Consider the following 22,837-nt stretch of genomic DNA (forward strand, 5'->3'; position numbering starts at 1 on the left):
CATAGTTTAAAAGGAGTGCACATTTTTGTGGAATGTTTTTGTCAAGCATTAGCTACGTTACATCATGCTGACGCCATACTCTCCCCTCTAATGTCTGATTAGTGCTTAGACCACTGCATTATTAGACATTTTGTTTTATTGAGATGTCAATTTTATAAACCCTGACTGATGTGTTTTAGTGTCCCAATTAGTTTATCAAACCTGTATGATGGGGTAACAGAATCCCCTTAAAGCTTGTTCTTAATATGAATCATGTGGACAGTTACAGACCATAACAAAGTCTTGTCAAGCGCATCAATTTGCCCATGAGCTCCAGTGTTGGTTTGAATAAAGCAGATCTACATTTACTGGGCAGGAGGAAACCTCTTATAACTCAGGCTCATTTCCTGTAACCAAATGACATCTGAATAATAATAAATATACACATACATGGGCACTATTGCCTCAGCAATACACATCATTCAAACAAAAGCAAAATGCTGTTTATACAAGAGGGGGCTGTTTAAAGATTTGTCTGAAGGTAGATTTACTTTTTCTTTCTTATCTGAATAATCAGGAGGAGAAAATCAACAAATGAGACAGAAGAGGACAGGCAGGTGAGTTAATGAAATCAGTCTACATATATGCATACATGTATTTATCTACGGATGTAATATAATTTTGATAATGCATAATGCATTCTTTAAGCAAAAACGGAAATGTGGTTAACACTGTCTATAATGCCGGTCTATAATGCATTATATACTTATAATACATAAAAATCTGCTCATAATACAGTACAATTAGAGTTATGAAGATTGATTAATACTCACAATGCTTTATAACAGTAATTGTGAGACATGATTTATTTATATAGCACCTGTGTATTGCTAATGAGGATCTTAAATAAATAAACTTTTCTTACAAATAAGTAGAAAGCATAGCAGTGTGTGCCATGTGACCTTGAAGGTTTATTAGATTATGTACAGATTTACAGTATGAGGTTATGATCTTCTATGTGTGTTCACATGCTTAATGGAAATATTTCAGGAGTTAATTATGTGTATTCCCCTGTTAAGGAGTTTCATTTTCTCAAAAGGGGTTGCAGTATGTGACAGTAACGTTACACAGTACAATACTGCTTATGCGCATGTAATAATCTGTGCATTATATAGAGAGCCAGGGAGAGTGACTTTTACTGTATGTGTTGTATTCACCTGTTTCCAGTGAATAAATACACACAGATTATTGTTGTGATGGTGGTTTATTGCTATTGGTTATTGCAAATATAAGCTTTGGAATGCAAGAAGTACTTCAGAATGCAATCTTTCCAAAATTTTATGAAAACCCACTGTAAAACAGGTCATGATAGAGACAAGAAATCGTATTAAGTGTATTAAGTTTGTATGTCTGCTTCAGTCGATATTGAACTGCTGATGGCATGTATTTGAAAATAAAACATTGATTCATTACCTGATTTTTTTATATCAGGTTAAATGCATGTTTTGTCGTTAATGGGGGCGAGTAGCTCACTCCAGCTCTGAGGAGCTCACTGAAATGAACAGGACCTTTCTGTGGAACTTTCCCATCCTTCTCCTGCCTCTTTTCTTTACCCTGTAGGGGAATAAAAGTCCCATTGATGGCAACGTCTCAGGGATGGCAATGAGTCACACTGGAACACAGGGTACAGACACAGACGATGGTGAAGTTCCCCTCTACTCCTCTGTTCAGCCCGCTAACACCCGCAACCAGAGCGTCTCACTGGATTTACCAGAGCGTCTCACTGGATAGACCAGAGTGTCTCACTGGATTGACCAGAGTGTCTCACTGGGGAGAGCTGAGATTGTTGTGCTGTGATTTATGTTGGAAACAAAAACACAAAGAAGTACTTAGATTCTAACCATAGTAGCTGTGTGACATTTACATCAGCGTGTACAATATTAGAAATGAATGGTAGCCAAAAACGTGCATCCATAACACTTGGTCATGTAAGCATGTACAAAACAAACGCTGGAAACAAAAATACAAATGAGCATTTCAGAGGAAAATGCAAATGAGCATTTCTGAGATTCCAGTACTTCTCAGTACATCTGTAACAGTTTATATATGTATGTGTTCATAGGACCGGGTGTTGCCTTGATGCACACTATTTCTATATTTTGGTTGCTTGTTTGTTGCAGTCCCAAAGCCCAGTTCAAGTATTTTAAAATGTTGTAATCTCTCGCTGCTGCTTTGCTAAGAACTTCTCTGCCTGGTCAAAAAGAAGAACGTGGTAATACGAGGACTGGATGTTCCGCTGATCTAGATTCATCATTTGGTTTGTTCAGCTTGTCAACTTTCTTCTCTTTTCATCTCCCTGCTGTGTGACCTCAGCCTATGACATCACAGTGATGTAATGTTTACCAAAATTCCAGATAACTGTTCTGTGGCTAAAGCTTCTGCTTGTGCTTCATGTTGCAAGGTGTGTCTAAATGTGATAAAGGCTCAGGTAGGATTGACTTAAATGAGAATGAGAATGTCTGTGACTTTAATAGAGTCTAAATGCGCTGTTTTCTCCATGCAGGTCACCAGCACCATCGATAAAGGAAGACGGTGTTCTCTACAGCACACTTCGAAAACTGGACATGTGAAAATAAACCAGGAAGATATCTTGCTTCATAAACTGTGGACCAGTGCTGGTTATTCAGTGTTTTTTTTGAATGTGTGAGCATTTTCTGAGTTTTTTCTTGAACTTTAAACAGCAGATTGTCTGCAAAGTAAGGCGGTATGAACCAAAAATTTCCTTCACTGGATGATACATTTTAGAATCAGAATCAGAATCAGAATCAGAATCGAATTTATTGCCAAGTACATTTACACATACGAGGAATTTGCTTTGGTCAACACACCGAGGCAGCCATCTGCGGCGCCAACTTATTAGATGAGAAATGAGAGAACAGGAGGAAGGAGGAGGAAGAAAAACAGTCCTTTCAATGAAACGAGAGAGCACTCGTTTCATTGAAACGAAGAAAAACCTCAGCACATAGCAACATCATAAAAACATTACAAACATTACAAACATTACAACAAAAACTCGAAGACTTGCACATGTGGTAGGGGGTAGGGTGTCGGGGAGGGGAAGTGTCGCAGCACAGACACTGGGGGGAGCGCGCAGCCGCTCAGGCGCAGCGCATCAACCCTCAGCAGACTGCACTGTAACGGGGGAGGGAGGGGGGGTGGGAGCCAAGAAGGCGTTGAGTATGAGGTGGTGTGTGTGTTATCTTCATGTGCGTGTGTGTGTAAGTCCATGGACTTCATCTCCACCACAGTCTCAACATTGTCTCTGCCGTCTGATACTGATGACGAGGACACGGCCGTTGCCGTGGAGATAACCTCGAAGAGTCCTGATCCAGAGACAAAGTTCCATAGGAGCAGGGAGGTGGGGGTAGGGCCGAGCATCTGGCTGCATAACAATCCAGGAGAGTGTAGAGTATTTATTAAAACCAGTGAACATAAACTCTCCTCATGAACTCAGGTCACATGACTGTACCTTTGTCACATGACCAGGATGACTGTGGTTATTGGAGTCTGCAAAGATGTACTCAGAATGGATCATTCCTTTGGCATTCTATCAAAATTTACATGCGACTGAACGGGAATCTGAAAGCTATCCACACAGGGTGGAGCAACCACAAGGTTTGAAAAAGACTAGAGGAAGGGGACAAGTAAACAAACAGAAAATTAAATACTCCTAAGGGAGAATATCCCAGGTATATCAGAATAAGTAGTCCACCCATTAAAGGACACTAAAGGACAAGGAGTATTCAAACTAGACAGAACAGAATAATATACTCCTCTGGGCGATAAGTCCTGCCGTTAAATACTGACAAAAAACTACCCAGCGAAAAGGGCAAAACCGAACAGAAAAAAGGAGTATAATAAAGCTGTCTCATAAAAGAACTGAGAGCGTAAAGAAGGTTAAAACTAAAGAAAAACAGCCCTCCAAATGAGGATTGATAGAAGAACACCCAAATTGCAACACCAAGTAAGAGATTATTGCGAAATTATAGTAAATAATCCCTTAAGTCTCAGCCTTCAGTACAACACAGACCTCTTCCAAAATAGGAAGAAAGACGGTTACAGCACTGAATTACAAACACACTCACAGAATACTGGCTTACGTGTAACCAAAGTTGACACAAAAGCACTGACTGCAGGCCAGCAAAAGCTGAAATAGGAACTACAGCAGGTGATCCCAATTAGCTTGATTAGGGGAAAGAAGTGACAAGGATGCCCTCCAGTGACCAAGGATAGCCACTACCACCCAGAACCATGACAGGACCCCCCCCCCCCCCCCCCTCTAAGGAGCGGCCCCAGACGGTCCCTCAGAACCACGCCTGCGAAAATCCCGAATAAGCTCAGGGTCCAAAATGTCCCTAGAGGGGACCCAACAGCGCTCCTCAGGGCCATAGCCCTCCCAGTCAATGAGAAACTGAACCCCTCTGCCCACTCGTCTCTCAGCCAGAATGAGACGCACTGTAAACACAGGCTCCCCACCAGTGGGGCGTGGAGAGCCACGCCCGTTGACACACCCGAGAGGGAGGCGCAGGACGGCGACGCCCGTCAGCAAGTCTTTTCTGACTAGCAGAGGAGCGTAGGAGCGACACACCGACTTTTCTCCAAGTGGCCCGACACCGCCGGACAAGGAACCCGGCGGACGGCACCCCGATGTCCCTCTCCAGTTCCGGGAACAGAGGGGGCTGATACCCAAACTGAGAGACCTGTGGATGTGTTCCTGCCTCTCGCCCAATGCATGCTTGGATAGGCTCCAGCACCAGCTCCAGCTCAGGATAAGCGGGTGTAGATAATGGATGGATTGATGGGTGTATTGGAATCAGCAAAGCCTCATATCTTAGCATCATTTTGTGTGTACGGCAGTGTAGCACAGTGGGTAAGGAACTGGGCTTGTAACCGAAAGGTCGCAGGTTCGATTCCCGGGTAAGGACACTGCCGTTGTACCCTTGAGCAAGGTGCTTAACCGAAATTGCTTCAGTATATATCCAGCTGTATAAATGGGTACAATGTAAAATGCTATGTAAAAGCTGTGTAAGTCGCTCTGGATAAGAGAGTCTGCTAAATGCCTGTAATGTAATGTGTTGTAATCTGGAATCATTTTTGTAAACATAGGTGTTGTTTATTTTATAAGCGTAATATGCAAAAATGAACATAATTATTGACATCTGAATTTCAATAATACAGTGGGGGCAAAGAAATGAGAATTACCAAGTCTTTTTGAAAAGGCACTACTGGTCCAGCCCAGACACAAAGCAAACGACTCTGTATATTTTATTCAAAAGTTTGTATCTGATACAATCTAAAACGAGTATCACCTTCAGGAAGTGAGTCAGATCTATAACACATTCTACTTTTATATTTAGTGTGAAGCATTGTATTTGCGATCACATTCAGCCACACAGCTCTGTCTGCATGGCTGTTTAATACTAATGGCTCATTAGCAAAGCACTGACGCCAGAACAGGACTCTCTCCTGGTAAGTGCATTATCATATTATTTCATTTAGTCAAAACTACGTCACACTATTTTGAGGTGCAAGAAGATTAAACTGGAATCAAATATAAAATAAAATGCATTTTCGGACTATAAATGATTGCTGCCCCTTCGATACAAATATCATTCATCAAGTAAAAGGCTGTTTGAGTCTCTGCTTTGTGGAATTTTTGTGAGATCTTCATAAAACACAAAGCATTTATGTCACGGTACGGGTAGGGGGGACCCAAACACAGAGGAAAAAAAAAAACACAAACTCAAAAGGGAAAATTAACAAAGACTTTACTAACACGACAGGCAAACAAGTAGGGAACAGACAAGGCCACAATGGGCAAAAACACAAACTCAAAAAATAATCTAATGAAACAGAAAACAACAGGAACTCAAAAACACAGGCAGGGCAGAACACGGGAAGGCAGAGCACAAGGGAAGGTCAAACAAAACACAAGTCAGGAACAAAATGCAGGCAGGTACATACGGTTTGCAACAAACAGAATTCGGGAACAAACACAAGGAACCAGCACCCGAGTCAAGGGGACAAAGAACTTAAATAGACAAGGGGTAACAAGACACAGGTGAACTCAAAAAACAATCAAACCAGAAGGAGGGGATAACAAGACACAGGTGGGAACAATGATGGGATAACGAGACAATTGAAAACATCATACAATTAACAGGGGGGGAGCAGGACACAAAGCAGAAGTGCCGCCATCTGGCGGCCCAACAAGGGAAACACAGACAGGAAAACAGGACCATGACAATTTATGGGCATTAGCAGCACATTAACTCACTGTGTGTGCTTGTGTAGTAATTGTTTTTCTGGTATTTCTGCTAATTAATAGAATACTCTGACAGTCTTTGTTCCTGCTGTTCATTTTCACAGCGTAAATAATAATCAAGACCTGTATATGTGTATTTGTATTAATATTTTAAATCTGATGCAGCCATGCTCTTCAATACCTTGTTGGTAATCATCCTCTCTGTGTCAGATAAATGATTTGTGTGTTTTTTTTCCAAATGTAGTTCAGATGTTTCAGTCTGCATATACAGCATTTATCAGCATGTGTTCCTGTTTATTAGTCTCCCTTCTCTAACTCAATCAGAAGCAACAAAAGTGAATACATTGAAATTGCATTAAGGAATGTATATAATTAATATAAAATAATGTTCTACAGTACATTAGTTTAGAGTAGTGCAACATCGCTCATCTGAAAAGAGAGTGGAAAAAGAGAGAACCTTTAAGATGAAGTTCCTCTTCACACTCAGCGATGAAACTGAGACAGAGGCATGATATAAATATCTGTGGCTGTTCTAAATGATCGGAGCTGTTGATTGTGCATGTTGCATTCTTAGAATGACACAGACACTTGCTCTTAACTTGCTTGGTTTGCTACTGCATTCTAGCAAAGTTAGCTACTAAGCAAGACTTCCTGTATTCCGGTGCGTGTGTGCGTGCGTGCATTTATGTGTGTGTGTGTGTGTGTGTGTGCTTGCATTTGCATACGTGTTGTGGCCTTCCTCACCACCCACAGTTGCAGTTGCCACAGCAATATAAGAACCAGTGCAGTGAGTCTCAGGATCAGTTAACAGAAAATTCATTTAATTGTATTAATTGTAGGGGGAAAGGGAAGGGGAAGCAAAAAAAGAACAGAAACTTCTTCCCGGTCGGGGTATCAGTCTTCCTCCCCAGGGTGAGTACAATCCTCCTGGGAAGACAAAGTGAACAGTGGTTAGGTGCGTGAGCTCGGGCACTGGCCAGTCCGCTCCAGGTCGGTCTCCACTCCTTCCTCCCTTCCGCAAAAAGGTTGAACGTTGCAATCCTACAATTCCTCTTTCTTTTTCCCTTGTTGGCTCACAGCCGCTTACCGCCCAATGAACCGATGAGGAGAGACGCCAGGCGCACTTGCTCTCCCTAGTCCCGCGCAGCCCTCACTCCTCTGTGCTGCTCCTTATACCTTTGGTGAGGCAATCAGCTGAGCAGTCTCAGGTGTGCTGCAGCAGAGTGGAAAATTCCACATACCTGCACTCTGCTGCAGCCCTGTCCTTGGTGCTGATTCTTGGAGCTCACCTGGTCTGCAGCTTGCTGTCCCTGGTCCTGAAACCTTCCAGTATTTCAGACGGGAGGTAATGTCCACTCACCACTTGTCCCAGCAGTCGCCGGTGGCGGGAGGCCCGGCCGCCCTGGTGCTTCTCGTGCTCTCTTGTGGAGCACCGATAGGGCCTCGGGGCGCCACATACCCATCCCCTCAGCTCCAAGCTGTCACCTGGAGCGCCGGACCATAGGCATTCCCCCCGTCTGGAGAGGGCGTCAGCATTCCCATGGAGCTTCCCGGACCGATGTTAGACCTTGAAGCGGAAGTTCTGTAGGCTCAGAAACCACCTAGTGACACGGGAATTGTTATCCTTATTCACAGCCATCCATTTTAGCGGGGCATGGTCGGTGACTAGTACGAACTCTCTACCCAGTAGATAATACCGCAGCTTGTCCATAGCCCATTTGACTGCCAAACATTCTTTCTCTACCGTAGCGTAATTCCGTTCATGCTTCATTAGCTTACGGCTGATGTACGTGACCGGGTGTTCGGCCCCTTCACGTATCTGGGAGAGCACGGCCCCGATCCCCCCCATGGAAGCATCCGTCTGTAGTACAAATGTCTGGTCAAAGGCCGGGGTTACCAGAACTGGCTCGCTGCAGAGGGTCTGTCTCAGGGTGTCAAAGGCGGCCTCGGTTTCTGCTGTCCAGCTGACTCGGTTGGGACGATTCTTTGAAGTCAGGTCATGCAGGGGTGTGGCTATGGATGCAAAATTGGGGATGAATTGCCGGTAATAGCCAACTAGGCCTAGAAAGGTTCTCACCTGCTTCTTGGTCAGGGGCTTGGGCCATGTTGCGATTGACTCCACCTTCGTGGGTTGGGGTTTCACACACCCCCGTCCGACCGTGTACCCGAGGTAGTCCGCCTCCTCTAACCCCAAGCGACATTTGGTTGCGTTGGCCGTCAGTCCAGCCTCCCGGAGGGCCCCCAGTACGGCCTCCAGCCTGGCCAGATGGACCTTCCAGTTGGCACTATGGACCACAATGTCATCGAGGTATGCGGCCGCATATTCCTGATGGGGTCGGAGAACTTGATCCATCAGGCGTTGAAAGGTTGCCGGTGCCCCATGGACCCCAAAGGGTAGGACTCGGTACTGGAACAGGCCATCCGGTGTCACAAAGGCGGTCTTCTCTTTAGCCTGTGGGGAAAGTGGAACCTGCCAATACTCGCGAGTGAGATCCAAGGTGCTGAGGAATCTGGCCGGCCCCAGCCGTTCTATCAGCTCATCTACCCTGGGCATGGGGTAGGCATCAAATCGTGAAATTTCATTTAGTTTCCTGAAGTCATTGCAAAACCTACGGCTACCGTCTGGTTTGGGTACAATAACTATTGGACTGCTCCAGGAACTGCGGGACTCTTCAATGACCCCCATCTGTAGCATCTTTCTGACCTCTTCCCTGATGGCCTCACGCTGGGCCTCGGGGATTCTGTACGGTCTCAGTCTAACCTTCTTCCCCGGTTCGGTGACGATGTCGTGCTCCGTTATCGAGGTCCGCCCGGGTAGGTCAGAGAACACATCTCGATTCCGATCCAGGAGTTCTCGGAGGTCCTGGACCTGGTGAGTCGTCAGCTGCTGCCCCATGGTTACCTCGGGTGTGACCTGGGGAGAGAGATGAGCAGCAAGCCCCTGGGCCGGCGGTTGTTCAGCTTCATACCACCGTTTGAGCAAGTTAACGTGGTATATTTGAGTGGTACGCCGCCGTCCCGGCTGTCTGACCTTGTAATTGACCGGTCCAGTTTTCTCGGTCACTTCATACGGCCCGTGCCATTTAGCCAGAAATTTACACTCGTGTGTCGGAACCAACACCATCACCTTATCCCCCGGCTTAAACTCTCCGCGGTTGTATACTCGGGCTTGGGCCAGCTGGGCCTGCTGCATGTGCTCCCGGACCATAGGCCATATGCAGGCCATCCGTTGGTGCATCTGCTCCACGTGTTCAATGACCGTGCGATGGCGCGAGGGTTGCTGCTCCCAGGTCTCTTTGGCCAGGTCCAGCATTCCTCGGGGTCGCCGCCCATACAGCAGTTCGAAGGGGGAGAATCCTGTGGACCCCTGCGGTACTTCGCGGATGGAGAACATTAGATAGGGAAGCAATTGGTCCCAATCCTTACCATCTGTCTCTATCATTTTCCTCAACATCTGCTTTAAGGTGCGGTTAAATCTCTCTACCAACCCGTCTGTCTGCGGGTGATAGACTGAGGTCCTCAGCTGTTTCACCTTCAACAAGTGCGACATCGCCTTCAGTACTGTGGACATAAAACATGATCCCTGGTCAGTGAGTATTTCTGATGCTATACCCACCCGGCTGAACAACAGGAACAGTTCTCTGGCTACCGTCTTCCCGGTGGCTGTCCTCAATGGAATAGCTTCGGGAAACCGGGTAGCATAATCCATGATGACCAGTATATATTTGTGTCCCCGGCTGGACCGTGGGAGCGGGCCCACAATGTCCATTGCGATGCGGCTGAAGGGGATATCGATGATAGGCAGAGGTATTAGTGGGTTCTTATAATTCACCTTGGGGCTGTGGAGCTGACATTCTGCGCAGTGGCGACAGTACTCTTCGACGGCTCTCTTTACGCCCGGCCAGTAGAACCGCGGAAGGATACGCTCATGGGTTTTCTCGACTCCCAGGTGCGCCCCCAGGAGGTGGGTGTGTGCAAGATACAGGACCTTTGAGACATAAGTCTTGGGAACTAACAGCTGTTTGTGACACTCTCCCTTGGCCTCATATACCCGATATAACAGCCCCTGATCAACCGTGAAATGTGGGTTTGTCGTTTCACTCACCCCTGGTTGTAGCTGCCCCTCGATCTTCTGGACATTCCTCCATGCCTGAGCCAGGTTGGGGTCCTGAAGCTGTGCCGTCCCAAACCGGCTGTGGTCTCTGGTTGGGTCCCCCTGTCGGTGGGAGAACTCGGAGAAGGTCTCGCTCGGACCCACCTCTTCCAGGGCTGTTGGATTCTCGGCTCCTGCTTCTGAGGCGGTGGCGGTGGTGTCCTCAGGGCCGGGAGTGGGCCCTCTCACCTCTACGTCCGGGTCCACCGTCTCGGCTGGGTCTCCCCCAGATAGGCCCGCCCAGGCTGGTTGAGCGCCCCCTTCTGTTCGTCTGTGGGTGCGTCGCTTCTGGATCCTGCGGCCGGTCTCTGCGTTGCGGTTCGCCGGAGCTTCCTTCCAGTACCAATCAAATATGACACAATCCCTGCCCACCAAGACCGGGACGGGCAGGTTCTCTACCACCCCTGCCCGTACGGCCACCGTCCCCCTTGGGGTGGACATGTCAATGGTGGCAGTGAGATATCGCTTGGTGTCACCGTGGATGCAGGATACGGAAATTTCCTCACCTCGGGCGACTCCAGCGAACTCTGGTCGGACGAGCGTCACCATACTTCCGGAATCGAGTAGGGCCTCAGTATCTCGGCCTGCAATTTTCACGGGAAAGGTTGGTGCTCTTGCTCCCTCATGTGCCCAGCATGTGGTGATGTACCTGCAGGGGAACGCCGGGGGTCCCGATGTCTCCGCCGTTGGCATGGGTTCGTCTCTGTCGGGGCAGTCTCGTGCGAAGTGGCCTTCTCTTCCACAGGTGTAGCACCGTCGTCTGTCCCGGTTCTCCCGGGGTGGGGGCGGGGTGGGTTCGGGTCGTCGCGGCTCCGGGGTTCCGGTTGCTCTCCTGCCATAACCCTTCTCTGTCCTGGATGTCCCGGCGGTGCCTCTTAGGGGTTCGGGTCGGCTGGTCCGCAGCATCTCTTGGGTGACCTGGTGGTTTTCCAACAATGCAATTAAAAGGTCAATACTTTGCGGCCCCTGTTGGCCAACGTACCTCTTGGCATCTGGGGGTAGGGCCCGGGTGCATCGGTCCAGCACTACTCGGTCCAGGAGGGGGGGCCCGTTTCCTTCCACCAGCCAGCTCCGGGTTACACGACTCAGGGCAGCGATTTGTGCTCTCGCGGGTTGGTTGGGGTTATACGTCCATTGATGGAATCGTTGGGCTTTTGCCGGCAGGCTGTAGCCATATTGAGCCAAAATGGCCACTTTGAGATTGCCGTAACTCTCCGCCTCCACAGCCGAGAGGTCCCGGCAGGCTTTCTGGGCCTCCCCGGTCAGAAAAGGTGTCAGGATACTACCCCAGTCTCCTCGGGCCCAGCCTTCTCTGTGAGCCGTCCGCTCAAACAGCTCGAGGTAGGCCTCCACGTCATCCTCGGGGGTCAACTTTGTCAGCACATCCCGCGGCTTCTGATTCCTCTCCCGTTCCCTTGTCCTGGAACACAATTCAGTCAGTGCCACCTGCAGTGTTTCCTGCGTCTGCAGGAGTGCTTGAATAGCCTCCTCCATTTTTTTTTTTTTTTTTTTTTTTTTTTTTTTTTCACTGCTGGTTTCCTTCTTGTCCGGTCAACCCGTAGCGTGGATTTGGAATGCCCGCGTTCTCCACCATATGTGGCCTTCCTCACCACCCACAGTTGCAGTTGCCACAGCAATATAAGAACCAGTGCAGTGAGTCTCAGGATCAGTTAACAGAAAATTCATTTAATTGTATTAATTGTAGGGGGAAAGGGAAGGGGAAGCAAAAAAAGAACAGAAACTTCTTCCCGGTCGGGGTATCAGTCTTCCTCCCCAGGGTGAGTACAATCCTCCTGGGAAGACAAAGTGAACAGTGGTTAGGTGCGTGAGCTCGGGCACTGGCCAGTCCGCTCCAGGTCGGTCTCCACTCCTTCCTCCCTTCCGCAAAAAGGTTGAACGTTGCAATCCTACAATTCCTCTTTCTTTTTCCCTTGTTGGCTCACAGCCGCTTACCGCCCAATGAACCGATGAGGAGAGACGCCAGGCGCACTTGCTCTCCCTAGTCCCGCGCAGCCCTCACTCCTCTGTGCTGCTCCTTATACCTTTGGTGAGGCAATCAGCTGAGCAGTCTCAGGTGTGCTGCAGCAGAGTGGAAAATTCCACATACCTGCACTCTGCTGCAGCCCTGTCCTTGGTGCTGATTCTTGGAGCTCACCTGGTCTGCAGCTTGCTGTCCCTGGTCCTGAAACCTTCCAGTATTTCAGACGGGAGGTAATGTCCACTCACCACTTGTCCCAGCAGTCGCCGGTGGCGGGAGGCCCGGCCGCCCTGGTGCTTCTCGTGCTCTCTTGTGGAGCACCGATAGGGCCTCGGGGCGCCACAGTGTGCGCATGTGTGTGTATGTATGTTTATGTATACATGTGTTTGTGTGTATGTGTGCTCGTGTGTGTGTGCGTGTGTGTGTGTGTGAATGTGCTTTTATGTGTGTTTGCATGTGTGTGTGTGTGTATTTTTCAGGTGTGCTGAGCCAGAGGGGATGGGGAGTGACTTACACCCCTGAGAGAATCTGTGCCTTAAAGGGGTCTTCAGTAGACATGAGCTGCACTTACTCATATCCCCCATCTCACACAGTGCAGAAAACATTCTGGTTTATTCACTGGAACAAGCCACAGGAGCCTGAGGGTAATTATTTTATGCTATAAACTCAGAGGATTTTCTTCCCACAAGTATGACTGGAAGCTTTTTTACAGGTTTAATTTGCTGTTTGCAGATCTACAGGTGATGGTGACAGAGGGACAGAGTGTGATACTGACCTGTAGCACCACCTGCACTCTGACTGGCAGCGCAGCCTTCATCTGGTACAGGGACGGATCTCCTCTGTTCTTCGCCAGTCAGGCACACCAGTTCACAGCCAGCAGTGAAGATGCAGGCAGATACTCCTGTGCTGTGAAAGGCTATGAGCTTCATTCCCCTGCAGTGGCTCTTAATGTGAGATGTGAGTACCAGAGGCCAAACTTCTTCAAATCTCACAGTTTTGAAAGTTTTCAACTCTAATTTTCAGCTAAATTGTACAGATTTACCATGCTGCATGTAAATGTTCTGACATTAAAGCATTGGATTAAACTTCAATACCTGAAAACATGCCATGATGCTTTGATTTGAAAATACAATGTATGCCTGAGTCTGGTTTAAATTTCACATGAAATTACAAATCATTGTTCCCTCTCTCAGATCGTCCTAAGAGCACCTCAGTTTCAGTGAACCCCTCTGGTGAAATAGTGGCGGGCAGTTCAGTGACTCTGACCTGCAGCAGTGATGCCAACCCCCCAGTGCAGAGATACAGCTGGGTTCGGAAGAATAGAAGATATTATCTCTTATGGAATGAATATGGATCGAGTTACACCATTGAAAATATCAAATCCAGGGATGCTGGAGAATACTACTGTGAGGCAGAGAATGCGATTGGGACAGACAGATCTCCTCATATTAATCTCAAAGTGCTGTGTGAGTAATTCTGTACTGTAATTTAGAATGGCTTGGATGGGCAGCATCTTTAGTGAAAATAGCCAATGCATATATTTCTGAATGCTGCAGCCTATCTGTCTGAGTAGAACATACAGTTTGATTAACTGCTGGGTGATATAATTAAAAAACATCATTTTAAACAGCGTGATATATGTTATGTACAGTACATATGCATATATGATAGAGTAATGTACTAGTGTAGTCCATATACTGTATGCAATCTATATATTGTATATGTATATCTAGTGAAGTTCCATATATGTGCCTCTTCATTTCTGTGCATTAAGCCTGAAATGCTGGAAGAACTGAGGGTGTGAACCCATACTCGATTTCATTTAACTGAGCTGAGTAAGTGTGACATCTATATAAAACTGCAGGACGTGTTATTTTCTCTTTCAGATCCTCCTAAGAGCATCTCAGTATCAGTGAGTTGCTCTGATGAAATAGTGGAGGGCAGTTCAGTGACTCTGACCTGCATGAATAATGCCAACCCACCAGTGCAGAGATACGCCTGGTTTAAGAAGACTGGATCTGCATTCTCATGGAGAGGATCAGAATGGAGTTACACTATTAAAAACATAACACTGCAGGATGTAGGAGAATACACCTGTCAGGGAGAGAATGTGATTGGGACAAACAGATCTCCTCCTAAATGCCTCGATGTGCAGTGTGAGTATATCAGTGCATCTCAGCTTCAGACACACAGAGCAGAGTCAGTATCTCCTGAGTGTCTTTTGGGAACCTTTGCAATAGTAACACACTGAGTAAAGCAGTCACACTGGCCAGTGAAGGGAAAATCTTATGAAGACATAATTAATTTAACATGATGAGTAAGCCAGGTGATACGGACATGTCATAAGTAAAACGCGTAGTAATTCTGAGTGTGCACAGGGTAAACAAACATATCATATGGACTGTAGATGTTTTATACCAAAATATAGTTACTCTTAATCAACCAAGATATTTGGTTTTTGTGTTTCTTTTTCTATTTTTAACCGTTCTGTTACACATGCTGATGACCATAGACACCTGAAAGCTGATAAAAAATGGCACTGTTACATGGTATGTCCCCATGCTAAATCAAGACCATTTACCAACCCACATAAAACGATGCAGTTTTCTACTCATTTCCAAATAAAGAAGAAATTGCAGTGTGAGATTTCAGCTTCATTATAAACTTTCCTTTGAAACAAATGGTTCTGAATGTATATGAGACAAATCACAGTGATTGAGAAATTATATAGAATTTAACACATCTCACCCCTGGAGTCATAGTATCTGAGTCATAGTATCACTCACTACACTGTATGGCCTGGACCACAGGAGCCATCATCCAGATTAGAAAGCATGACTCACTTGCCCAGAACCTCCAAGCACAACTCTATGGTCCATCAAGCGTCTCAGAGAATAGGTCTGATCTAGGATCAGTTTTGCCTTTAGGTCATTATGGATAAAGCTTGGATATGAAGAGAGGAAACATGATCTGAGATCAGCTCTCTTACTCTGAGATACTCTAGGAATAGGGATGAAGTTCAGTTTTGGTTGGTGCGGAGTCCAGGAAAGGTTATAGTCACCTGCCTGAACCCCCCCCCCACACCCAACCAGTAAGAGGCTCTTTTCATTTTCAGACCAAGTGAACTCAAGTTAAGCATACTGTTAAAATTTAAGATCACACTAAAATGGACAAACCAAAGCTTCAACTGATGCACCAGGGACACATTCAAACATTTGTCAGAGCTCTCTGGCTACTTGTTCATCACTTCCCAATGGGAAGACATCTCAGTGAATCTGTGCACACTTGTTTGAAGTTGACATGTGCATCTGCATGTTCGTATTTCATATGTAATTCAGGTTATTTGCTTATTTTTGATTTATACCACCTAAAGTACATCTACACAATTTTGAAGATATATTATAGTTTATATATTTTGGGGAATTATGGTATGCACGTTCATATCTGTTTTTTTTTGTTTTCTTTGCTGGTTTTGAGTGTTGCATTGACCTTTGACCGACATTTATGCATGCACTTATTTTACATGACACTGGATTATAGTCTCTGCTATATAAATGTAAATTTAAATGCTAGGTCTGTATATTTTCAGCAGAAGATAGGACAGCGCTTGTATGGAGGGTTGTTGGAATCATAGTGGCTTTTGCACTCTTTGCTGTCATGGTGTGCACAAGGAAAATGTTTGCAATGCAAAAGCATCTGGAAATCAATCATCACTGAGAACACATATACTTACAAATGACCCATTAAATGTCAGAGAGATATGCAGTAATCTTTCAGTTTTGCTGTTTAATTCAGAGGAGCGGGTAGGAATGTTATGACCAAATGTCATCTGGGATGGCTGATCCACAGCTCCTGAAGGTCTGTTACTCACCCCTCCCCCACCCTTCCCACTTTTCAGCAGGAAGAAGAGCACCAACAGAGAGAGGGGGAGGAGCAGACGCTCTCGTACTGTAAGTAACAAGTTCTGGATATTCTCACCATTATAACCGTACCAGCCGTTCAGAAAAGCAAAGGGCAGTTCTGTGTACAGGCTGTATTTTTATGAAACTACAAAGTCAGTAGGTCTGTGCTGGGCAGAAGACACAAAGCACAGATACACACCAGGCAAGTTACAGTTCATCCGGTTCATCACTGTGTGATGCAGTCAATTTCAGTCTTCCTCCTTATTTTTATTGGTTTAAACTACTGATGAATATTCCCCACTTAACTCTCAATATGTTGTAATTGTATCTGTGGATATTATTTAGTATGATTTTTTGACATGTGAAAAATATACTTCTGTAATGTAAAATCTTCAAGTGATTCTGTGATATATAATCCACTAAGTCAAGAAAGGAATCCGTTCTGGATAGGGAGTGGATAGGGAATGGAAGGGACTGTGTGGCCACTCTGGTTCCCTTTTAACAGTGCAACTGGAGGTGCACTTATGTGTGACTGAGTCTCTTCCTGTGTCTCATCTCAGAGCAGAGCCTTCAGAGAGTGACAAACGCAGCCAGCGACACAAACTCTGTGCTTCAGAGAGCTGACGAGGCCTCAGTGTGGAATTAAAACACACAGAGGAGAGAATCTGCAGAGAATTAGAAATGATGGAGATCAGGGTGAAAGAGTTTCTTTTTGTCTTTAACTTCACAGAACTGCTGTCTGTTTCTGCTAGCTTATCCAACTTATAAAGAGCTGCTGGTGGAGGATTTTTCCCAAAGTACTGTAACCCTGCTGCAACATGCATGTTCATGTAACCCTGCTGCATACATGCATGTTCATGTAACCCTGCTGCATACATGCTCCTGTAACACTGTTACACGTTTATATAACTCTGTTACACACACGCTCATAACTCATGTACATGTGCATGCATTCTCTCACACTGAATGTGAAGATTATAATGCAGATTAATGCAGATTGTAATCTCCAAACTCAGGTCACTTTTAAAAGCAAGGTCCAAAATCTTTTAAAACAGTGTTTAAGCTTTACATTTTACATTGCCTTGTTGTATTGACCCCATTTTTACTTTCAGTCTGTTTAGCTATTTGAAAGAATGCATATTTTTATTTGTTTTTTTTACATACATTGTTTTATTATGTGTATAAATGTATTACAGATTATTTGAGCATTGTAAAGCACTGTGAACCTCAAACCTCTGTTCTGAAAAATATTATCATTATTTTCTTCATATGACCATCATGTCTTGCCTGCATTCCATTTAGTTCACATGTGGGGATCAAGTTCATGTCTGTGAAAGATATTATAATAATACTATACAATAGGTCGTATGTAGTAAAAGTCATCTTCATTAAATATCAGAATTGAAATGCAACTAATTATGTGCATGAAGGACCGTATAACAGGCAATGCAAAACCAAGGTTCTAAAAGGTCACATGAACATCAACCACAGAAACAGCGCTGCTCCACCCCAACTGAATGTAGATGGGAAATAAAATAAAGAATAGAACAGGCTGCAGGAAGTGAGCAGCGCTTTAACTGTATGTGGTCAGGGTGGCTGTGGTCTGAAATTAGGCAGCTTCACCCACAGCAGCACCCGCTACTCCTCTGCACAAAAGAGCCAAGCAGGGGCACCTCACAGTACCCGCTTTGGGGCCCCAGAGCTGTGATACTTTCACAAAGATAACTACACCTGTCCGCTCCTTATATCGTCTGCGAAAGTAAGTGCAATCTTTATGTTGATCTGGGGGTTATAGGCTAGGCTACAGCAGCAAAATGTTGCCATTCACATTGGAACATGGTTCCCTCTTTTTTCTGGCTTTTAAACTACCGTTAACATATTTTACACAGCTGTGATGGTCATGTATCTCTTTAATATTTTTATATGCATTATTGTGTACCAATATGTCAAATTACACAGTGAAGTTACATTCTTGCAAAATAATCTTTGTTGTCTTTAATTTGATTTTATATTGTCATTTAACTGTTAACCTGCATGAGCTGCTACGTGTCTTGGCCAGGACACTCTTGAAAAAGAGATTTTGAATCTCAAAGAGACTCTCCTGGTTAAAATAAAATGTAATAATATTTATAAATAGAAACAATTATTCTTAAAGCTTGCATTCATCACAGTCAGTCTGCCATGTTCAGAAATATGAGCCTGTCAGCAGGGCCGTTTCAGACAGTTTGAAAACCATTAAAAACACACCTCCTCTACCAGCGTAAGTGCATGATTTAGCCCTGTTTTATTCTTAATGGCTGTTAACACATTTTTTCATTGAGTTGTAAAATAATGTACATGATTCAATAGAGTGCCTTGATAGAAGTTGAGAGAAGACATTTTTGATTTTTGGATGTTTGCATTTATTGCATTTTTTTAAACAGTGGAGACATTTAAGTACAGTGTTGTTGTTCTGTGATCTACGGATTACAGCGAGTGCTTTATTCTATGCTAATCTAGTGATCCTAATGGAGATAAGTCTCTCTCACTGCTGAAAGGTGGCTATGTGACCAGTGGGGAAAACATGCACAGCATTCATTAAAACAGTAAATTAGCTTTCTTAAAATTAAAATTATGTAAAAAGAAATAATAATAATAAAAAAATAAAAACAAAAAAAAGATCATTGATTTCTGAAAGTAACTCTTTATTTTATTACTTTCCATGCTATCTGTTAAATGCTTAATATCAGTGATTTTTTTTTGTGGAATTTTGGTTATGGCTTTAATAACAAAAGGCAATAATATAAGTTATGTTTTTATATATATATATATATATATATATATGTTCAGGCCGATGCAGCCATGCTCCAAACAACCTCAACAGTATTTTTGTAAGCCCTTCTCTCTGACTCAGGTAAACAATTTAGCTACTTCAGTTCTGCTTATTAATGCCAGTTTCCAGGTGTTACAATATCTATCAGAAGCTAAAATATATTTTGAATTACTATGATTTGATTTAACCTGTTTAACTCAATAGACTGGGAAAGCAAAAATTAAAGACATATGTTACAGGAAATGACTATCTAAATCTTATTCATACGATCACATACGTTGTTTAGATGCCCTATTGGCGGACATCTGTTTTAATCTACACTTGTATGTTGTCTTATCTGTGTTTGTCGTTTGTCCGGTTATGTGCTGAGCATGCACTGACGCTTTTGCACAAATGATGTTCCTAATGGATAAATAAAGTTATTTTGAATTTGAATTTGAATTTGGTTTAGGGATTCTAGGCTGATCAGAATCTTTTTTCATTTGTTTTTACCATAAATCTGCTTTGAAATGTAGAGCATAGAAATTATCTGAAGTTCCTGTTTATTCACAGCTCTGCAACAGAGATGAGTAGATTTCTTTGGCTTCATAACATGGGCAGAACTGTAAATGAACTGCATTTACTGGTGTGCTCTATTCCTGAAGAAAATGATAGATTTTGCCATCATTTAAACTTTTGTGAGACTAAATTTTATTCTTGAATAAATGTGTGTGTGTGTGCTTGCGTCTCCTTCGCATAGTCCTCCAGGCCCATGTCTGAAGATATTACAGTCTCATATTTTATTATAGTCTGCGCAGATTATAATCTCCAAACTCAAGTCACTTTTAAAGGTAAGGGCCTAGATGTTTTTAAAATAGTGTTTTAGTACATAATTTTACATTGCCTTGTTGTATTGATCACATATTTAAGTTTCTGTCTGGCTTTAGATATTTGAAAGAATGTATATTTATATTTGTTTTATTTACATACATTGTTTAATTTTGTGTATCAATGCATTAAGGTTTATTTGAGCATTGTAAAACACTGTGAACCTCGAACCTCTGTTCTGAAAAATATTATCATTATTTTCTTCATATGGCCATCATGTTTTGCCTGCATTCCATTTAGTTCACGTGGGGATGAAAGATACTATAATAATACAATACGATAGGTCGTATTTAGTAAAAATCATCTTTATGAAATATCAGCATTGAAATGCAACTTATTATGTGTATGAAGGACCGTATAACAGGCAAAGCAAAAGCAAAGTTCTAAAAGGTCACATGAACATCAACCACAGAAACAGCGCTGCTCCACCCCAACTGAACTGAGATGTGGAATAAAATAAAGAATAGAACAGGCTGCAGGAAGTGAGCAGCGCTTTAACTGTCTGTGGTCAGAGTCACACTCTGGACCCCCAAACCACCATACTGCACTGCTGCCATACACAAAGATACGAAACCTTCGCCTGTCCACTCCTTTCATCTTCTGTGAAAGTACAGTGTGTGCAATCTTTATGTTAATAAGAGGGTTATAGGCTAAGCATCAGCAGCGTTTTGTTGATGTTCCAGCTTCATGTCAAAAATCAGATGCATGAAACTTAAACACGACTGCGCTACATATGGTAGCAATGATAAAGCATGCTGTTTGTGGCAGTAAAATTTACCTAGGAGGGATAGATGGATGCAATACATTCAATCTACCTGTAGATGGGGCAATTATTAAAATCGATGAGTCCTGTATGTACATTTCAGATGAATTTCTTGGAAGAGCTTTTACTAAACTGAATTAAATAATGGTTTAGGTAATGGATTTTGTATAGGGCTCCTGAATGTATGGGTGTTTACCTGTGCCTGATGCCTATCACACCTTTTACAGTCACTTTTATTTTAACCTCTACTGTACATGTATTGGAATAGGGGTGGCATGGTGGTGCAGTGGGTAGCACTGTCGCCTCACAGCAAGAAGGCACTGGGTTCGAATCTCGGTTTGGGGCCTTTGTGTCTGTAGTTTACATGTACCTCCGGGTACTCCGGTTGCCTCCCACTGTCCAAAAACATGCAAATAGGCCAATTGGAGACTCTAAATTGCCCATAGGTTTGAATGTGTGAGTGAATGGTGTGTGTTCCCTGCGATTGATTGGCAGCCTGTCCAGAGTGTAATCCTGCCTCTCGCCCAATGCATGCTTGGATAGGTTCCAACACCAGCTCAAGCTCAGGATAAGTGGGTATTGATAATGGATGGATTGATGGATGTATTGAAATAGGCAATGCCTCAGATCTTAGCAACAGTTTGTGTTGTAATCCGGAATCATTTTTATAAAAACATAGTAGTTATGTTTATTTTATAAGCATAATATGCAAAAATGAACATAATTATTAACATCTGAATTTCAATAATACAGTGGGGGCAAAGAAATGAGAATTACCCAGTCTTTTTGAAAAAGGCACTACTGGTCCAGTCGAGACACAAAGCAATTATATTTTATTCAAACTCTTGTATCCAATAAAATTTAAAATGTGTATGATCTTCAGGAAGTGAATCAGAACTGTAACACTTTTATATTTAGTGTGAAGCATTTAATTTGCGATCATATTCTGCCACACTGCTCTGTCTGCAAGGCTGTTTAATACTAATGGTTCATTAGCAAGCCACTGAGGCCAGAACAGGACTCTCTCCTGGTAAGTGCATCATCATATCATTTCATTTAGTCAAAACTACGTCACAGTATTTTGGGTTGCAAGAAGATTGAACTGTAATCAAATATAAAATAAAATGCATTTTCGGACTATAAATGATTGCAGCCCCTTCGATACAAATATCATTCATCAAGTAAAAGGCTGTTTGAGTCTCTGCTTTCTGGAATCTTTGTGAGCTCTTCATAAAACCCAAAGCATTTTTAGGCATTAGCAGCACATTAACTCACTGTGTGTACTTGTGTAGTAATTGTTATTATGCTATTTCTGCAAATTAATAGAATACTCTGACAGTCTTTCTTTGTGCTGTTCATTTTCACAGTGTAAATAATAATGAAGACCTGTATGTGTGTATTTGGATAAATATTTTCAATCTGATGCAGCCATGCTCTTCAATACCTTGTTGGTAATCGTCCTCTCCGTGTCAGGTAAATTGTTCTTTTCTTTTTTTTTTTCCAAAAGTTGTTCTGATATTTCAGTCTACATATAAAGTATTTATCAGCATGTGTTCATATTTATTAGTCTCTCTTCATTATCTCAATAAGAAGCCAAAGTAAATACATTTAAATTGCTTTAAGGAATGTATATAATTTATATAAAATAATGTTCTACAGTACATTAGTTTAGAGTAGTGCAACATCGCTCATCTGAAGAGAGGGGAAAAAAGGGAGAATCTTTAAGATGAAGTTCCTTTTCACACTCAGCATTGAAACTGAGACAGAGGCATGATATAAATATCTGTGGCTGTACTAAATGATCGGAGCTGTTGATTGTGCATGTTGCATTCTTAAAATGATGACACAAGTATTCCGGTGCCACGTTTTAATGAAAGCTGTTTGTTTTCACTGCAAGCAAAACATAACAGTTTTCGGCCAAAGGTATATGCAGACAATTGCTCTTAACTTGCTTGGTTTGCTACCACATTCTAGCAAAGCTAGCTACTAAGCATGACTTCCTGTACCTGCAAATCTCACATTGATCGGTGGCTACTGCCATCTACTGACATCAGTTAG

General features: G+C 43.6%; 4 protein-coding genes across 7 annotated transcripts in view; all 4 read left to right on the forward strand.

The window, feature by feature from the left end:
* The window catches only part of LOC118232142 (basement membrane-specific heparan sulfate proteoglycan core protein-like), a 1,449,502-nt gene that overhangs the window by 221,798 nt on the left and 1,204,867 nt on the right, over nt 1–22,837 (forward strand). The window lies entirely within an intron of this gene.
* LOC118232256 overlaps nt 1–22,837 on the forward strand; it is a 333,592-nt gene that overhangs the window by 103,097 nt on the left and 207,658 nt on the right. The gene's annotated exons all lie outside the window — the stretch shown is intronic.
* The window catches only part of LOC118232213 (B-cell receptor CD22-like), a 109,329-nt gene that overhangs the window by 48,244 nt on the left and 38,248 nt on the right, over nt 1–22,837 (forward strand). The gene's annotated exons all lie outside the window — the stretch shown is intronic.
* LOC118232187 (B-cell receptor CD22-like) overlaps nt 13,164–22,837 on the forward strand; it is a 28,098-nt gene continuing 18,424 nt past the window's right edge. For all 4 annotated transcript variants that reach the window (XM_035426927.1, XM_035426944.1, XM_035426936.1 and 1 more), the window contains exon 1: nt 13,164–13,392. In XM_035426927.1, coding sequence (XP_035282818.1) covers nt 13,179–13,392 — 214 coding nt within the window. In that variant the 5' untranslated portion in view covers nt 13,164–13,178. The remainder of the gene's footprint in view (nt 13,393–22,837) is intronic.

The sequence above is a fragment of the Anguilla anguilla genome, chromosome 1 (assembly GCF_013347855.1).
Source record: "Anguilla anguilla isolate fAngAng1 chromosome 1, fAngAng1.pri, whole genome shotgun sequence".
In the NCBI taxonomy this organism is placed as follows: domain Eukaryota; kingdom Metazoa; phylum Chordata; class Actinopteri; order Anguilliformes; family Anguillidae; genus Anguilla; species Anguilla anguilla.